The sequence below is a fragment of the Myxocyprinus asiaticus genome, chromosome 21 (assembly GCF_019703515.2).
Source record: "Myxocyprinus asiaticus isolate MX2 ecotype Aquarium Trade chromosome 21, UBuf_Myxa_2, whole genome shotgun sequence".
Lineage (NCBI taxonomy): Eukaryota > Metazoa > Chordata > Actinopteri > Cypriniformes > Catostomidae > Myxocyprinus > Myxocyprinus asiaticus.
In genome coordinates, this window is record NC_059364.1 from 19,228,209 (window position 1) to 19,243,317 (window position 15,109).

The window sequence follows — 15,109 nt, forward strand, 5'->3', positions numbered from 1 at the left end:
TCTGAATGTCTGAGTATTTATTGATGTGTGGTCTAACAATTCAATTTGAATTTAACGTGGCTTGCATTTCTATGTGCTTGCTTCCTGTGACCTGTTTGAATGCTTTGTTGACTCTCAGTGGTTACTATGGAGAACAGTACACACACACAAATATTTAGTTTTGAGAACACAGCCTTTACTTGTGCTGGCTTACAGATTAACTGATTTGATAATAGTTTAAAACAGTCAAGGGTTAAAGGAAATGCCTTCAAATTCAGTGGTAATAATACAATATGGTCCATATGAGTCGTGTGGTATTGTCAAGCACAGGACATTTCGCCTGGCCGGTTTACAAGGTAAATGTTACAAAGATTTACCCTGATAAATACAGTGCAGTTATTGTTTCTGTAAACTATAAAACCATAACAAACTAGCTTATTATGTGATCTCCCGGAGACATTAAAGATCTTTTCAGTCATTTTGTTTATATTTTTAGTTTACAAAGTTGGCTGTTTAAGATTTTAAGTTTTAAAAAGTTTACCAAGTTGGTTCTAAATGCACTAGAGGTGATGGCACTGATATTAAAACACAAGTACTAGGGGCCATTCACACCAAATGCAGAATTCAGAACGCAGGTGTCTTGAGACGGGTTTTTAAAAGTTGTAGTTCTTTTTAAATGAATATTATTGGTTCTCAATACAAGTTCAGCTCAATCGACAGCATTTGTGGCAAAATACTGATTACCACAAAATATTATTTCGATTCGTCCCTCCTCTTTAAAAAGAGCAAAAATCGAGGTTACATTGGGACACAATGGAAGTGAATGGGGCCAATTTTTTGAGGGTTTAAAGAGAAATGTGAAGCGTATAATTTTTTTAAAGCACTTACATACATTTTTCTGTTAAAACTTGTGCATTATTTGAGCTGTAAATTTGTTTAAATAATACGTTTTACAGTTGTTTAAGGGGTTTGTTGACATTACATCATCATGGCTACAAAGTTGTAAAATTGGCTACAATTTTACACAGAAAAGGTTAGTAAGACATTTTATCACAAAATCATAACACGTATATTGCTTATGTCTTGTGGCTTTACTTTTAAAACAGTGAGTAATTTATTGTTTACAAATTGGTCCCATTGACTTCCATACAGTGCCTCACTGTATCCCAGATTTTTGCTATTTTTAAAAAAAGAGAAGGGCAAGTCAAAATAATTTTTTGTGGTAATCAATATTATGCCACATATGCTATCGATTGAGTTTAACTTGTATTGAACCCCGAATATTCCTTTAACATGACAGAAAACACAACGCAACGAAACGAAAAAAAAAAAAAACAGCGAGACGTAGCACAACATTTAAAGACGTCTGTCTCTTGCATGTTGTTTACATACTAGAGAAACAGTGTAAAAGCAGTGCAGATTAGCACAAAAACGTGTTCAATGTGAATGTCCCCTTACGTTTCCCCCCCCACTTCTAGCGGCCCTAAAAGACGCTGGCAACAAGTGTATCCTTGAGGAAACTGATGACTGGAATATCGTACAGCTCAGTGTCAATGGAGAGCGCGTCTACATGTGCAACATTACTGACCTTGAGTTTGGTAATTTGCGTCAACATTTAGATACCTCTGCATTCTGAGTGCTGGATGATATGGAATGTACTCATGTCTTTCAAACTCCTTTCAAAGGGGGTGATGGACGACTTGATCCGCTGTGCAAGGAGGCAATTGACGCAGTGAGGGACGCATTCTGAACATCGGGACTGTGGCTCACAACCAAGCGTGCTACCTACCTAGACAGCATTTTTGGGTATCATATGCACGTTCCGAGTCAGCTGACTATGGTGCTCTAAAAGACCATACTGTATATACAGTATAGGCAGTACTGTTTGAGATAGCAGGTGTGAGCACACAGGTAAATGATAAATTATATAACCAAACAAACTGTGAGTGACATGGTTTATTGAATTATTGCCAAGAAAGGTACATCATCCATCACAATTTATCAATCAATCATGATGCGTTAAATATATGATATTAAATATATGAAATATATGATTCTTTCCCAGAAATGTGTAATATATATGAAGTGCTAAAACCTTCTGCCCTTTACGCTATGTAACATTAAAAAACTTTAAATTCACTATTAAAGTGTCTAAATGTATACATTATAGCATAGAAAAATCAAGTACTTGTAACTGGATTAAATTACACTTTAAAATACTCATAATCAGATTACAGTTACTTTCTTACTGATTACATGTTAATTAGGCATCAGCAGTATATTGTTCATTATATGGAATTTGTTCTCTTTTATAAATCTTTTACATTTTTCACTAACTACAATATATGTTCAGTAACTCTTCGAGTGTTTTCGGAAGAGAGGGAGGGTTGTCAAACTGCATACAGACCTGATACTCATCATTAGCCAGCTGAAGATGGAGCGGTCTAAACCAGTGTTTGATCATTGGATGTACAGAGATAATTTCACTTTTAAGGTGACAGGGGAAAAAACATCACTGTGTCTAAACTCTTCCAAAGGTTAAAATTCTGTCAACTGCAAAGGATTCAACATCAAATTTAAAGAGGCGTTTGAAGATTTGTTTGCATGTTTTCTTAACCTAACTCCTGACAAACCCTTTTTAAGTATTATTTATTTGATCACTCTGTGTGTAATATAACCACGTGTCACTGTGTTTGGAAGGGTATTGTCCATCAAACACATCAAAATGCCCAAATACACATCATTACATATTCGCAATGTAATACAATAGATTAGCAGCGTAAAAAAAGTTTTCGTTTCGTGAATTGCTTTTGTACTCGGCTTCAAAATTTACTTTTGCTTTAGCGATAACTTTGAGGCCGTTTTTGTGACGTTGATTCCCAAATATAACTGGTCTGATCTATTACCACACAATGATGGCGCTTGTAAATTGCCGAAATGACATGACCACATTTGTGTAAAGCACCCCGGGAATGTGTCCATATTTCTAGAAACTTTCATAAGAAATGCAAGTGACATTAAATAAAAGAGTTAGGTTAGAAGTAATCCAAAAGTAATCGGATTAAATTACCCCAAAAATGTAATCTGTGAGATTACGTTACTGATTGCAATATTTGTGATGTAATTTGTAGTCAGTACCCGATTACAATTCATAAGTAATCTGCCCAGCACTGCCACGCACAATTAAAAGTAAAGTTTTAGTGTTACTTATTTCAGCTTGTGCTTGTTTGTTTAAAAGCAGTGTGCTGACAGTAACATTTCACTAAAAGATATTGCATCAATACACTAACAATTGTGTTTATTTGACTGATGATTGTTTTTTACTTTTTTGTAATTTGTTTACGTGTTTATAGCATTTCAAAGTGTTGACGTTATAGTTGTTCTTATTCCCACAAGCCTAAAATGCCAAAATAACCATAAAATCTAAAAAGGAAGCATATTTTGTGGAAGCTATAGAGAATATTGCCCCTGCCACTGAGAATATTTTTACTTGTCTACATGCCATCTGTTTTACGTCTCAGGATGAAGCCAAGTGTGACAGTTAAGAACGACAAATAAATGAATAAGAACACAGATTATTTAACACAGTTAAAGGATTTCTGGTGCAAATCTACACTTCGATAAATCAGCTATAAGGGATTTTTGCACAAATTGACACAAAACAGTACACATATTATTATCTCCTGTCATGTTCTATATTGAAAGTGATTGAACAATTTATTATACTTTGGTTAAAATGGAAACTTTATTAAAAACCTACCACATACAATATTGTGCACTGATAGCGAGACCTACATCATATGTTATAAATATTATTTTAACATCTGACAGCATAGCATCAAAAACTCCTGCCCTGGAATGCCTCAAGGTTAAAAGCAGTGTCCAGAACCTCTTCAGCTCAGCCAGATGAGAACTTGCTGCCTGTGGCAGGGGCTGCAGCAGGGTCACGGGCAACATGCCTAAGAGCGAGTGTAAACATTTCCTTTTGATACGTATAGATTTGTTTTGGCTGTACCATATCTATACCTGAATCCTGACACTCACCATATTGGATTCTTGTTCAACAGCACTGTGCAGAAGCATGGCTTACATAGTCATAGAAGCCCATGTTCTTATGCTCTTCTTGACACCATATGAGTTCAGCATTGCTATACTGCTCAAACTCAGCCTTGATGAGGTCAAAAGGGAACTCCGATATCTAAGAGGGGGAAAAGTACTTGATTTTGAAAATGTTTAAAGGAATAGTTCTCCAAAAAATTAAAAATCTGTCACAATTTTCTCATCTTCATGTTGTTTTAAACCCATATGACTTTTTCTTTCATGGACCACAAAAGGAGATGTTTATCAGAATGTTCAGGCTGCTCTTTGCCAAAGGGGACTGTGGCTGAATATTTGAATGTACTCGAACGAGAATTATATTTGAAAGCTAGGGCAGAGTAATTTTTAGTGAATAATGACTTAAATTTGGTCTGTTTCCTAATCAAAGCTTTAGTATTGCTTCAGAACACATCGTACTATAGCACATAAGTCATATGGACAACTTCAGTGGTGCTTTGTGCCATTTTTAGAGCTTGACAGCAGCAGTCTACATTCACTTTTATTGCATGGCAAAGAGTTTGAGACGGCTTGAGTGAGTAAATATTGAGAGAGAATTTGAATTTTTGGGTGAACTAATCCTTTAAAGTCATTAAAGTGATAAAATGATTTGTACCACAATTTTGTACCTGTGAACATCTCAACAAAACTGGAGCGGGCCTCTGGCAGCCTCAATAAGGACTTTGGTGTGAAAATGATCAACTGAATATGGATATGAAAATGTGATAAGTCAAATGAAAACACTGTATTTGACAATCAACATGGGGAAACTTTTAAAACAGTCTAAGGGGATACAAATAATAATAATAAAAAAAAAAAAAAAAAACACAGCTGTGAATCCAAGCAAAACAGTAAATTAAGAGCACTTTCATACAAAACAAACAATATCATCCCCAGATGCTCACAGTTTAATTTGCTCAGGAAGAGATTTTCTCATGCTCCACAAACCTCTGCATTTATCTACAAGAGGGAATCATTTTAGACAATTACAGTGGCTCCGAATCAAAAGAGCGTGGGGAGGTACTTCAAACTTTCCATCAAACCTCAGTCGTGTTTATAAAATCCATCAAAACTGCCACCAAGCCCTTTGCTGTTTACCACAGCAGCTGTGTTATTAATCTCATAGCTCATGGGTCTAAATCAATAAGCAAACTTAATACCAAATATAGCACCAAGTATTAGAACTCTCAATATGTGAATTACAAATTAATATAATTATTTGATATAATTAATATAAAAATAGCTTCATCATAACATTTCTTTGTTTTACTTTTGTTTTTTTTTAAATCTATTTATTCGCATGTTCAAATTAGAATTTGAATCCCTGATTTTCAATGTGTTCTCAGACTTCTGGACACTAATGTATATTATATCATGAATCATGTAAGGACAACATTTACATCATACAGTAAATCCAGTTAGATATTATAAATGCTGAATACACATAGAAGCAAAAAATGGCTTACTGAATGGTAACAAAATTTGCCTTCTTAACACATGAAAGTAGCTGGCAGGTGTTGAGCAGTTGACCACAATCCAATTAGTCATAGAGCTGTTGGACCTCGAAGTCTCCAGTGAATTCCTGAAATGAGGAAAATAAAACATAGCTCATTAAAGTGATCTATTAATAAAGCATTTATGCAGATTTGTAAAATCTGTAAAATTATATTTCGATAGATGTCAATTTTATTATTTGCATACATTTATACATATTAATATATTATAATTCATTTATATGTTAGTATATCAGAGAACAAGATAGCACAACGTTGTTGCCAATTATGATTTTCACATTACAAAAGACTTCCTTGACAGCAAAAGGATATTATTGTATTGAACTTTTGTTTAGTTAGTTTAATCCATACCTTGTTTAATGATTGCTTCTTGTAAATACTGATCAGGGTAGTAGTTGGTACCATTCATGTGTTTAAAACTAATGTCCTGCCTTTTGGACAGACATACTGCTAGACCAAATAGGAAAGCAGTGTTAACAAGAACTACATTAAAGGAATAGTTCACCCAAACATGAAAATTATTTAATTGTTTACTCACCCTCATGCTGTTCCAAACCCATATGATTTTAATTCTTTCAACAAATAAATAAAAAAAATTGATTTTATGATATTAATTATTTTTAATTGTATGGAAAAAAGATGCAATGAAAATGAATGGTGACTGAGACTAATAGAGAAAAAAGAAAGCCATATGGATTTGGAACAACATGAGGGCGAGTAAAATTTGACTTAATGTTTATGTTTGGGTAGACTATTCCTTTTAGCATCAACCAAATTGGAAATCAGAAAGTTCCAGTGAAGTGCCCACATTTTAATCTCCCTGTGCCATCAACATGAGGCAATGCAGGAAAGGCCACTTACCGGATAGCGATCAGAGTCGTCCTTGTTCATCTGCAGGAAGCGCTCAGGCCCTGCTGATGAATACTCTGGACCCTGCTCATTAGTACAAACACACAAGCGCTAATGAGACAAGGTCTATAAAACGGCACACTAAGCTAAATAATTACACTCATTTATTGGCTCAGACTAAATTTTATTAATCATTATTGATCCTAGTACAGCTATTTTGGCCTTTAAGGAGTAAAGGGTTTGAAAAAAATAAAAACAAGGTCACAATTAGTTAGGTGGTCAGTAAGACTCTTATAACTGTCTCTACATAACTGACTCTTAATATAACACCTCTTTACCGTAGCTTTGATATGGATTAATGGGGCAAAGGCAGAAATACTGGAAGTTAACAACCATAAGTGATTAAATCATACATGATATTTATGCTGCTGTCTTGTATAATTTAACTATATGCAAGTGGAGAAGCTTTAAGAAGAGCTTTGGTTCTAATCAATTTATAAATACAGTTATTCAAGTACAGTATATTTGCTGTATGAAGGTGTATAATGTACTCTGTTTACCAACATTGAAGTCAGAAGTTTACATACACTTAGGTTGAAGTCATTAAAACTCATTTTTTAACCACTCCACAGATTTAATATTAGAAAGCTATGGTTTTGACAAGTCGTTTAGGACATCTACTTTGAGCATGACATGAGTAATTTTTCCAACAATTGTTTATTGACAGATTGTTTCACTTTTAATTGACTATATCACAATTCCAGTGGGTAAGAAGTTTACATACACCAAGTTAACTGTGCCTTTAAGCAGCTTGGAATATTCCAGAAAGTTATGTCAAGCCTTTAGACAATTAGCCAATTAGCTTCTGATAGGAGGTGTACTGAATTGGAGATGTACCTGTGGATGTATTTTAAGGCCTCCCTTCTAACTCAGTGCCTCTTTGCTTGACATCATGGGAAAATCAAAAGAAATCAGCCAAGACCTCAGAAAAAAAATTGTGGACCTCCACAAGTCTGGTTCATACTTGGGAGTAATTTCCAAATGCCTGAAGGTACCACGTTCATCTGTACAAACAATAGTATGCAAGTATAAACACCATGGGACAACGCAGCCATGATGCCGCTCAGGAAGGAGACGCATTCTGTCTCTTAGAGATGAACGTAGTTTGGTGCGAAAAGTACAAATCAATCCCAGAACAACAGCAAAGGATGTTGATAAGATTCTGGAGGAAACAGGCAGACAAGGATCTATATCCAAAGAAAAATGAGTCCTATATCTACATAACCTGAAAGGCTGCTCAGCAAGGAAGAAGCCAATGCTCCAAAACCGCCATAAAAAGCCAGACTACAGTTTGCAAGTGCACATGGGGACAAAGATCTTACTTTTTGGAGAAATGTCCTCTGGTCTGAAGAAAAGGGTGAGGCTTGCAAGCCAGAGAACACCATCCCAACCCTGAAGCATGGGGGTGGCAGCATCATGTTGTGGGGGTGCTTTGCTGCAGGAGGGACTGGTGCACTTCACAAAATAGATGGCATCGTGAGGAAGCAAAACTGTGTGGATACACTGAAGCAAAATCTCGACATCAGCCATTAAGTTAAAGCTTGGTCGCAAATGGGTCTTCCAACAATGGACAATGACCCAAAGCATACCTCCAAAGTTTGGCAAAATGGCTTAAGGACAACAAAGTCAAGGTACTGGAGTGGCCATCACAAAGCCTTGACCTCAATCTGATAGAAAATGTGTGGGCAGAACTGAGAAAGCATGTGCGAGCAAGGAGGCCTACAAACCTGACACAGTTACACCAGTTCTGTCTGGAGGAATGTGCCAAAATTCCAGCAACTTATTGTGAGAAGCTTGTGGAAGGCTACCCAAAATATTTGACCCAAGTTAAACAATATAAAGGCAATGCTATCAAATACTAACAAATTGTATGTAAACTTCTGACCCACTGATAATGTGAAGAAAGAAATAAAAGCTGAAATAAATGATTCTCTCTACTAATATACAACACGCACGGTCATGTAAACGCAATAAACCGCGTTCCTTTATCGGCGTAAAGGCCATAAATGGCTTATGAATAACTCGATTGACACGGGTAGATTTTTGCACATTACGCCGATTTCGCATGCCATGTAAAAACCTTGAGGAACATAGCAAGCAATTTGTCATACTAAGTTCAACAACATCTACAGTGTTGTACTGCCAAGCTCTCAAGGTGGCTGGAGTAGTATAGGTGCTAGCGCAGAAGAAAGAGACAGAAAGAGACAGACTTATTATTATTATTTATTTATTTTAAGGCAGAAGTGTTAACTTACAACTTTATAAAAGCACTTACAGTACATTAATTCTTCTGTTAAAATGTATTATTTGAGCTGGAAAGTTGTTTAGACTCTGAATTAGCAGGGAGTAATACACTGATGCCTCATGACCTTTTCCAAAAGCAGTAATCACCACTTCCAGAGTATCTGCCACTTTAGGGGGGTGTATGCTACTCCCAAAAATAATACAGAGCAGGTGGCGCAGCTGTAAATACCTAAAGAACTGAGATCTGGGAATCCCAAAATGTTGAACCAAATTTTCAAAGGATCTCAACAGTCCACTCTCATATAGGTCACCAAGTGTATTAACCTCAACAATCCACTCTGGGGGGCCTGGGTAACTCAGTGGTAAAAGACACTGGCTACCACCCCTGGAGTTCGCTAGTTCGCTAGTTCGAATCCCAGGGTGTGCTGAGTGACTCCAGCCAGGTCTCCTAAGCAACCAAATTGGCCAGGTTGCTAGGGTGGGTGGAGTCACGTGGGGTAACCTCCTCGTGGTCGCTATAATGTGATTCGTTCTCGGTGGGGCGCGTGGTAAGTTGAGCGTGGATGCTGCGGTGGATGGCGTGAAGCCTCCACACGCGCTATGTCTCCGTGGCAACGCGCTCAACAAGCCACATGATAAGATGTGTGGGTTGATGGTCTCAGATGCGGAGGTAACTGGGATTCATCCTCCGCCACCCGGATTGAGGCGAATCACTATGCCACCACAAGGACTTAAAAAGCGCACTAGGAATTGGGCATTAAAAATTGGGTGAAAAAAAAAAAAAAATCCACTCTGACCAGCAGAAAGGGAATTATTAATACATAATTTTGGGTTCAGCCATATGCTTAAGGCAACATTTAAATAAATGTCCAAATTAAACACTCTGGACACTTATGTCCATACCGTGTACAAATGCGAGATAACGGGGTGTAACTTAACTTCTACGTTTTGTTTGATAGAAAGGCTTTGTAATGGCGAAATAGGGGCAAGAACTTCCTGTTCAATACAAAACCAGGGAGGGACTCTCTCAGGTGGAAGCCATAAATGAGCCAAATGTCTGAGACCGAATGCATAATAATAAAACAAAATCTTGGGTAGGCCTAACCCACCTTTGTCAATCGGCCTATGCAATTTACTGAAATGTAATCTGGGATGTTTACCATTCCAAATGAAGGACTTCGCTATGCTATCAAATTGCTTGAAATAAGAGAGGGGGACATCTATAGGCAGAGACTGTAGCAGGTAGTTGAATTCTGGAATACAATTCATTTTAATAACATTAACCTTCCCAATCATAGATCATAATGAAGCCCACCTGTCCACATCGCTCGAAAACCTTTTTATTAAATGGTCAAAATTAGTGCTGGGAAAAAAAATACCCAAATACTTAATGCGCTGTTTGGGCTACTGGAAGGCGCCCGGATGAAAAGCCGTTACCGGGCAGTACGCTGTCAGAGCCAAAGCTTCAGATTTAGACCAATTAACTCTGTATCCCGAGAACTCAGAAAAGGAATTAATAATTCTGTGGAGGCAAGGCATAGATCTAGTAGGGTCAGAGACGAATAATAAAATATCATCTGCGTAAAGCAAAAGCTTATGCGCCACACCTCCCGCCACCACCCCTGGAAAATCATCCTCCTTTCTTATTGCGGCTGCTAATGGTTAGAGTGCAAGACAGAACAATAATGGGGAAAGAGGGCAACCCTGCCAGGTGCCCCTATCCAGAGTAAAATAATCTGAAATTAATCCATTCGTTTGTACCGCCGCTACCGGGTGTCTATAAAGTAACTTAATCCAACCAATAAAAGTATTCCCAAACCTGTACATTTCCAAAATCTTATAAAGATAATCCCATTCTACCATATCAAACACCTTTTCGGCATCAAGTGAGATGGCAGCGACCAGAGTCTGATCATTCGCCACTGACCACATGATATTGATGAAACGCCTAATGTTATCAGAAGAGCTACGGCCCCAAATAAACCCCACCTGATCTATATGTATAAGAGATGTCATAACTTTACTTAATCGGTTAGCCAAAATTTTGGACAATATTTTAACATCTAGTTGGATCAGGGAAATTACACTCGCTTGGATCTTTGTCCTTTTCAAGAATCAGACTGATCCAGGCTTGCGTCATGGTTGGCAGAATCTTTCCGTTCTTTAATGATTCCGTATAAACTTCTAGCAAATATGGAGCCAATTCTGTAGCATAAGATCTAAAAAACTCAGCGGCAAAGCCATCTGGCCCCGGAGCCTTGCCAGTAGGCAAGGCCTTAATTACCTCGCCAAGCTCCTCCAAGGTTATCTCAGAATCAAGATAATTTTTTTGCTCTGCCATCAGTTTGGGAAGTTCTAATGGTTCCACATAGTTTCTAATACCCTCATCAGTGACGAAGACATGGAACTATAGAGATCAAGATAGAATTCTTTAAAAGCATTATTAAAGGATACCTATTATGCCCCATTTTACAAGTCTCAGGTGTCCCCAGAATGTGTCTGTGAAGTTTCAGCTCCAAATACCCCATTGATCATTTATTATATCATGTTGTAAATGCCTCTTTTTGGGTGGAATCAAAAACACGCTGTTCTCGTGTGTGTCTCTTTAAATGCAAATGAGCTGCTGCTCCCCGCCCCCTTTCCGGAACAGGGCTGTGCCTTTACAGCTCGTGCTTCGGATACTATAACAACAACAAATCAGAACCAATATGACTGACACCGTAAATACCGGAGTGTTTTTCAGCCATTTAGCAATGATGGATGAGCAACACAAAAATAAACAGTTATGACGTTAGCTATGCGCTATAATGAGACATGACATTTTAGGGGGTTGTCTTGCATCATGCGATTTGCAAACATTCACAAAATATAAAGTGCGATACTTACATCTTCAGGATATAAAGCTGAAACACGAACAGTTGGTACTGATCCATGCTTGAGAATCAAATATTTAGAAAAACCTGCTTTATATTGACCCTCACTCACAAAGCAGTCTGGTGTAAAATGATTTGCTCAAACATACACAAATTTTGGCATGTTTTGGGGAACATTTGGGGAACAAAACTGGTCCACTGTGTCTTCAGTGGCTCTGATGCAGGGAGTACATGAAGACTCTTATGTTCACTTTTACAGCCTACAACAGAACACGTATGACGCTTATGAAGCTGGGACATTATTCTTCTCACTGTAGCTGCTCCAGCGTGGAAAGAAATGGTGGAATGTGTGTCGATCACTCGAGAGGATCTATGATAACAGGGTAGAGTCCGTCACCAGTCGTGGGCGAGGCCTGCTCTAAAGTGACGTCACTCTACCATTGACTTAATGAAGGACATTTTTGGAGGGTTAAAACACAGAAATATGAAGCTTAAAATTTAATAAAAGCATTTACATTAATTCTTCTGTTAAAAATTGTGTATTATTTAAGATGTACAGTTGTTCAAATCATAATTTTTACAGTCATTTGAGGGCTTTAGGGTTGTTGACATTACATCGTCATGGTAACAAAGTTAGTAAGTGTTAGTAAGTGTAAAATAATGTTAACATGCATATTGTTTATGTCTTGTGGCTATTATTTTGGAACAGCGTACATTTTAATGTTTAAAAATTGGTGCCCATTCACTTCCATTGTAAGTGACTCACTGTTACCCAAGTTTTTGCTTTATTTAAAGAAAAGGATGGATGAGTCAAAATTTATTTTTGTGGTAATCAATATTATGCCACAAACGCTGTTGATTGAGCTTAACTTGTATTGAACCCGGAATATTCCTTTAAGCCTACTGTTGCGTCAAATCTCAGAACTGAGGCACTCTAACTTTTTTTTGTCCTATCAGAGGCCATGTGCGGCAGTGGAAAGGAAGTGCTGGGATTTCAGACAGGAGATGTAATACGTTTTGCTGGGTTACTCTGATGCGATGTCCAAACAAATCCAGTGCGATTAGACAATCCCTTAGTCCCTTAAATATTACAGTAATGATGTCCTGTGCAGGCCATCTCCAATTCCAATGTGTACATAAGCACTACATAATAATTAAATACTACTGGTCGCATTTGACAAATGTATGCTCCTCTGTTATATGCCCTTGTGAAATGGAGAATTTAACCACAAGCAATATGTTTGGGCTAATAGGGATCTGTTTGCTATGCTCATTTAATCACAATTGTGAGTCAAAGGTGGCTCTTTAAGTTAAAGTGCCCTGTCCCTGTGGGGCAGCCCAGGAAACAGAGTCTTGGGAGTAAACAGTTTCCTCTGTGCATCAGCTCTGTGTTGGTTTCATAAATCAAGGGACCAGAGCACAGTATTCAGTGCATTCCCAAACACAGTAGACTGAATCAATTACTCATCACCATTAACTCCCCAAGTAACAAGCAGAACCAGCAGACTGGAGCACACCAATATGTTCATTCCTCCAGCCTTGGCATGAGATGGGGAGAAACAAAGATAGCACCGAATACATCCACTTGCTATGAGCCTATTTATTAAAGTAGATTAACTGCACACAGAGGCTATTTTACTGACATTTTAGCTTTATTATGTTCAATCAAAGCCTCACTGTTTTCTAAGCAAAGCAAAACCATCCAGTGGAGCCCACTGAGGGAAAATCTAGATGTCAAAATTGTAAATAATGCCATGTGTGGTATGATAAATTCAGCTGCGGAGGGAGAATGCTGATGTCTCATAGTTTCACCGAGATGTGTACTGTTTCAAACAAACAAACCAGGCTGCCAATATTCCGTGCGCAAGTCAGAAACGAATAGATGTGGGAGGTATGTGTCTGTACTGTGGAGTGGCATCAAACGGGTTTCCTTCCGAAGCAGTACCGTGACGGCACCATGTGGGTATCTCTTTCTCCCTTTCCCAGAGGATACTGTCAGTGTGCCACAAGCTGACGTAATTTGTCAATGAGCTGACATTTTTTGCTTTTAATGGAGCCAAAAGTCAGAAAATATAAACGTCGTTATTTTCAACAAATGAAATCTATACTGCTCTACAGTTTCAGACTACAAAAAGCCCTCATATGACTTTCTTTCTTCCATGGAACACAAAAGGTTGATGTTCACCCAGCCTCAGTCACCCTTCAATTTCACTTATTAAAAAATAAATAAAAATACAATGAATGTGAATGGTGATTGTGACTAACATACTTCTGAACTATCCCTTTAAATTTGTAAAAGTGGTGCCAAGTTACAACCTGTTGTGGTACAGTTCATGTACATTGTACATGTAAATGTACATAAAGTACATTGCACCTTTTTGTCCACTTTGAATTTAATTACAGATTAAATTGAATAGAAATGGCAAAAATGTCTGTCAAGTTAAATGGCCGGCAAATAAGATGTTGGGCTCTATTTTCGTAAGTGCGCAAAGTCCAGCGCAGTGTGCTACGACCGTGTGTAATGTCTTATCCAATTTTCGTGAGAGCGCTACTTCTAAGCGCAATTATCGTGCCAGCGTAAAGCACAAATGGGCGTGGGTGAGAGTGAGAGTGTTTGCACCACTGTGGGTGTAGGCGCGCAAACTGTGGATGTATTGTTTGTAAATGAAGTGGCACAAAGTGCAACTTGCTATTTTCTTAAGAATTTGGTAATTGTGCTAAGACATTTCAATACCACCTCTTAACTCAGCGCAAAGTCCAAATTCAGTTCCTGCCTTTGCAGTTTGGAGATTTCACTAGCAGATACAGTTTATGTCCAAATTCTGAAAGTGCAGAACATCAAATAATGTCCTTGACGATCGCTGTTGAAGCCGTTTGTTGAATCAAAACATTATGAGAGTTTCTAGAGGTCGTTTTTTTTATATTATTATTATTATTTTTGTATTGTTGTTATGTTTAAGTCACTGCAAAAGAGGCCTATAGAAGAAGGAGAGAGTAAAATGTTTAGATTTGGTATGAATGTTTTGACCACTTCGTTATTTTGATTATATTTTTCGTTTTGTTTGAAGTGTAATTTGAATTCAGAAATTTTTTCGTGTTTCAATAAATGCATTTAATTTTTCAAAATCAATGTCGACCAGTAGAAGTGAAGTGCGTGCCAATACAATCACTGTTAATACTAGCCATGATTTGTGTGTCAGTAGATGAAAATGATTAATAATACTTACATTTTCTGTAATTTATGGGAGTCTATAGCCATATCCTGAACCACATTTTTCATGCATATATAATGAATGTGTCCCATTTAACAAGGACGCACAAAATAATGTAACATCATATTTTTATTCTTCCAATTCATTGCATACAGTCCATTTACACTAGCAACTTCTTATGAATGTACTGTCTTTGTTTATATATCTGGTGCTTGACAGGGAATGGACTGTACTGTATAATAGAATGGAGACGGTGCCGGAGAAGAACCTCCATTGACCTGAT

General features: G+C 37.5%; 2 protein-coding genes across 2 annotated transcripts in view; one reads left to right on the plus strand and one right to left on the minus strand.

Moving 5' to 3' along the window:
* The first annotated feature begins 220 nt into the window (after positions 1-220).
* c21h10orf53 (chromosome 21 C10orf53 homolog) lies at positions 221-3,583 on the plus strand. The gene is made up of 3 exons (XM_051647572.1): positions 221-335; positions 1,458-1,577; positions 1,665-3,583. The coding sequence occupies exons 1-3, from the start codon at positions 242-244 to the stop codon at positions 1,727-1,729; spliced, it is 279 nt and encodes a 92-aa protein (XP_051503532.1). The 5' UTR covers positions 221-241; the 3' UTR covers positions 1,730-3,583.
* A 122-nt stretch (positions 3,584-3,705) lies between these two features.
* ogdhl (oxoglutarate dehydrogenase L) overlaps positions 3,706-15,109 on the minus strand; it is a 32,417-nt gene continuing 21,013 nt past the window's right edge. Inside the window, 4 exon segments of the mRNA XM_051647551.1 lie at positions 3,706-3,938; positions 4,024-4,177; positions 5,541-5,656; positions 6,450-6,521. Of these exon segments, the coding sequence (XP_051503511.1) occupies positions 6,476-6,521 (46 nt within the window). The 3' untranslated portion in view covers positions 3,706-3,938; positions 4,024-4,177; positions 5,541-5,656; positions 6,450-6,475.

Bases quoted from the DNA above. Each gene is read 5' to 3' on its own strand.
- c21h10orf53 (XM_051647572.1), top strand. From the start codon at position 242: ATGCCTTCAAATTCAGTGGTAATAATACAATATGGTCCATATGAGTCG. The intron at 336-1,457 runs GTAAATGTTACA...CCCCACTTCTAG, and splicing joins TCGCCTGGCCGGTTTACAAG to CGGCCCTAAAAGACGCTGGC. The intron at 1,578-1,664 runs GTAATTTGCGTC...CTCCTTTCAAAG, and splicing joins CATTACTGACCTTGAGTTTG to GGGGTGATGGACGACTTGAT.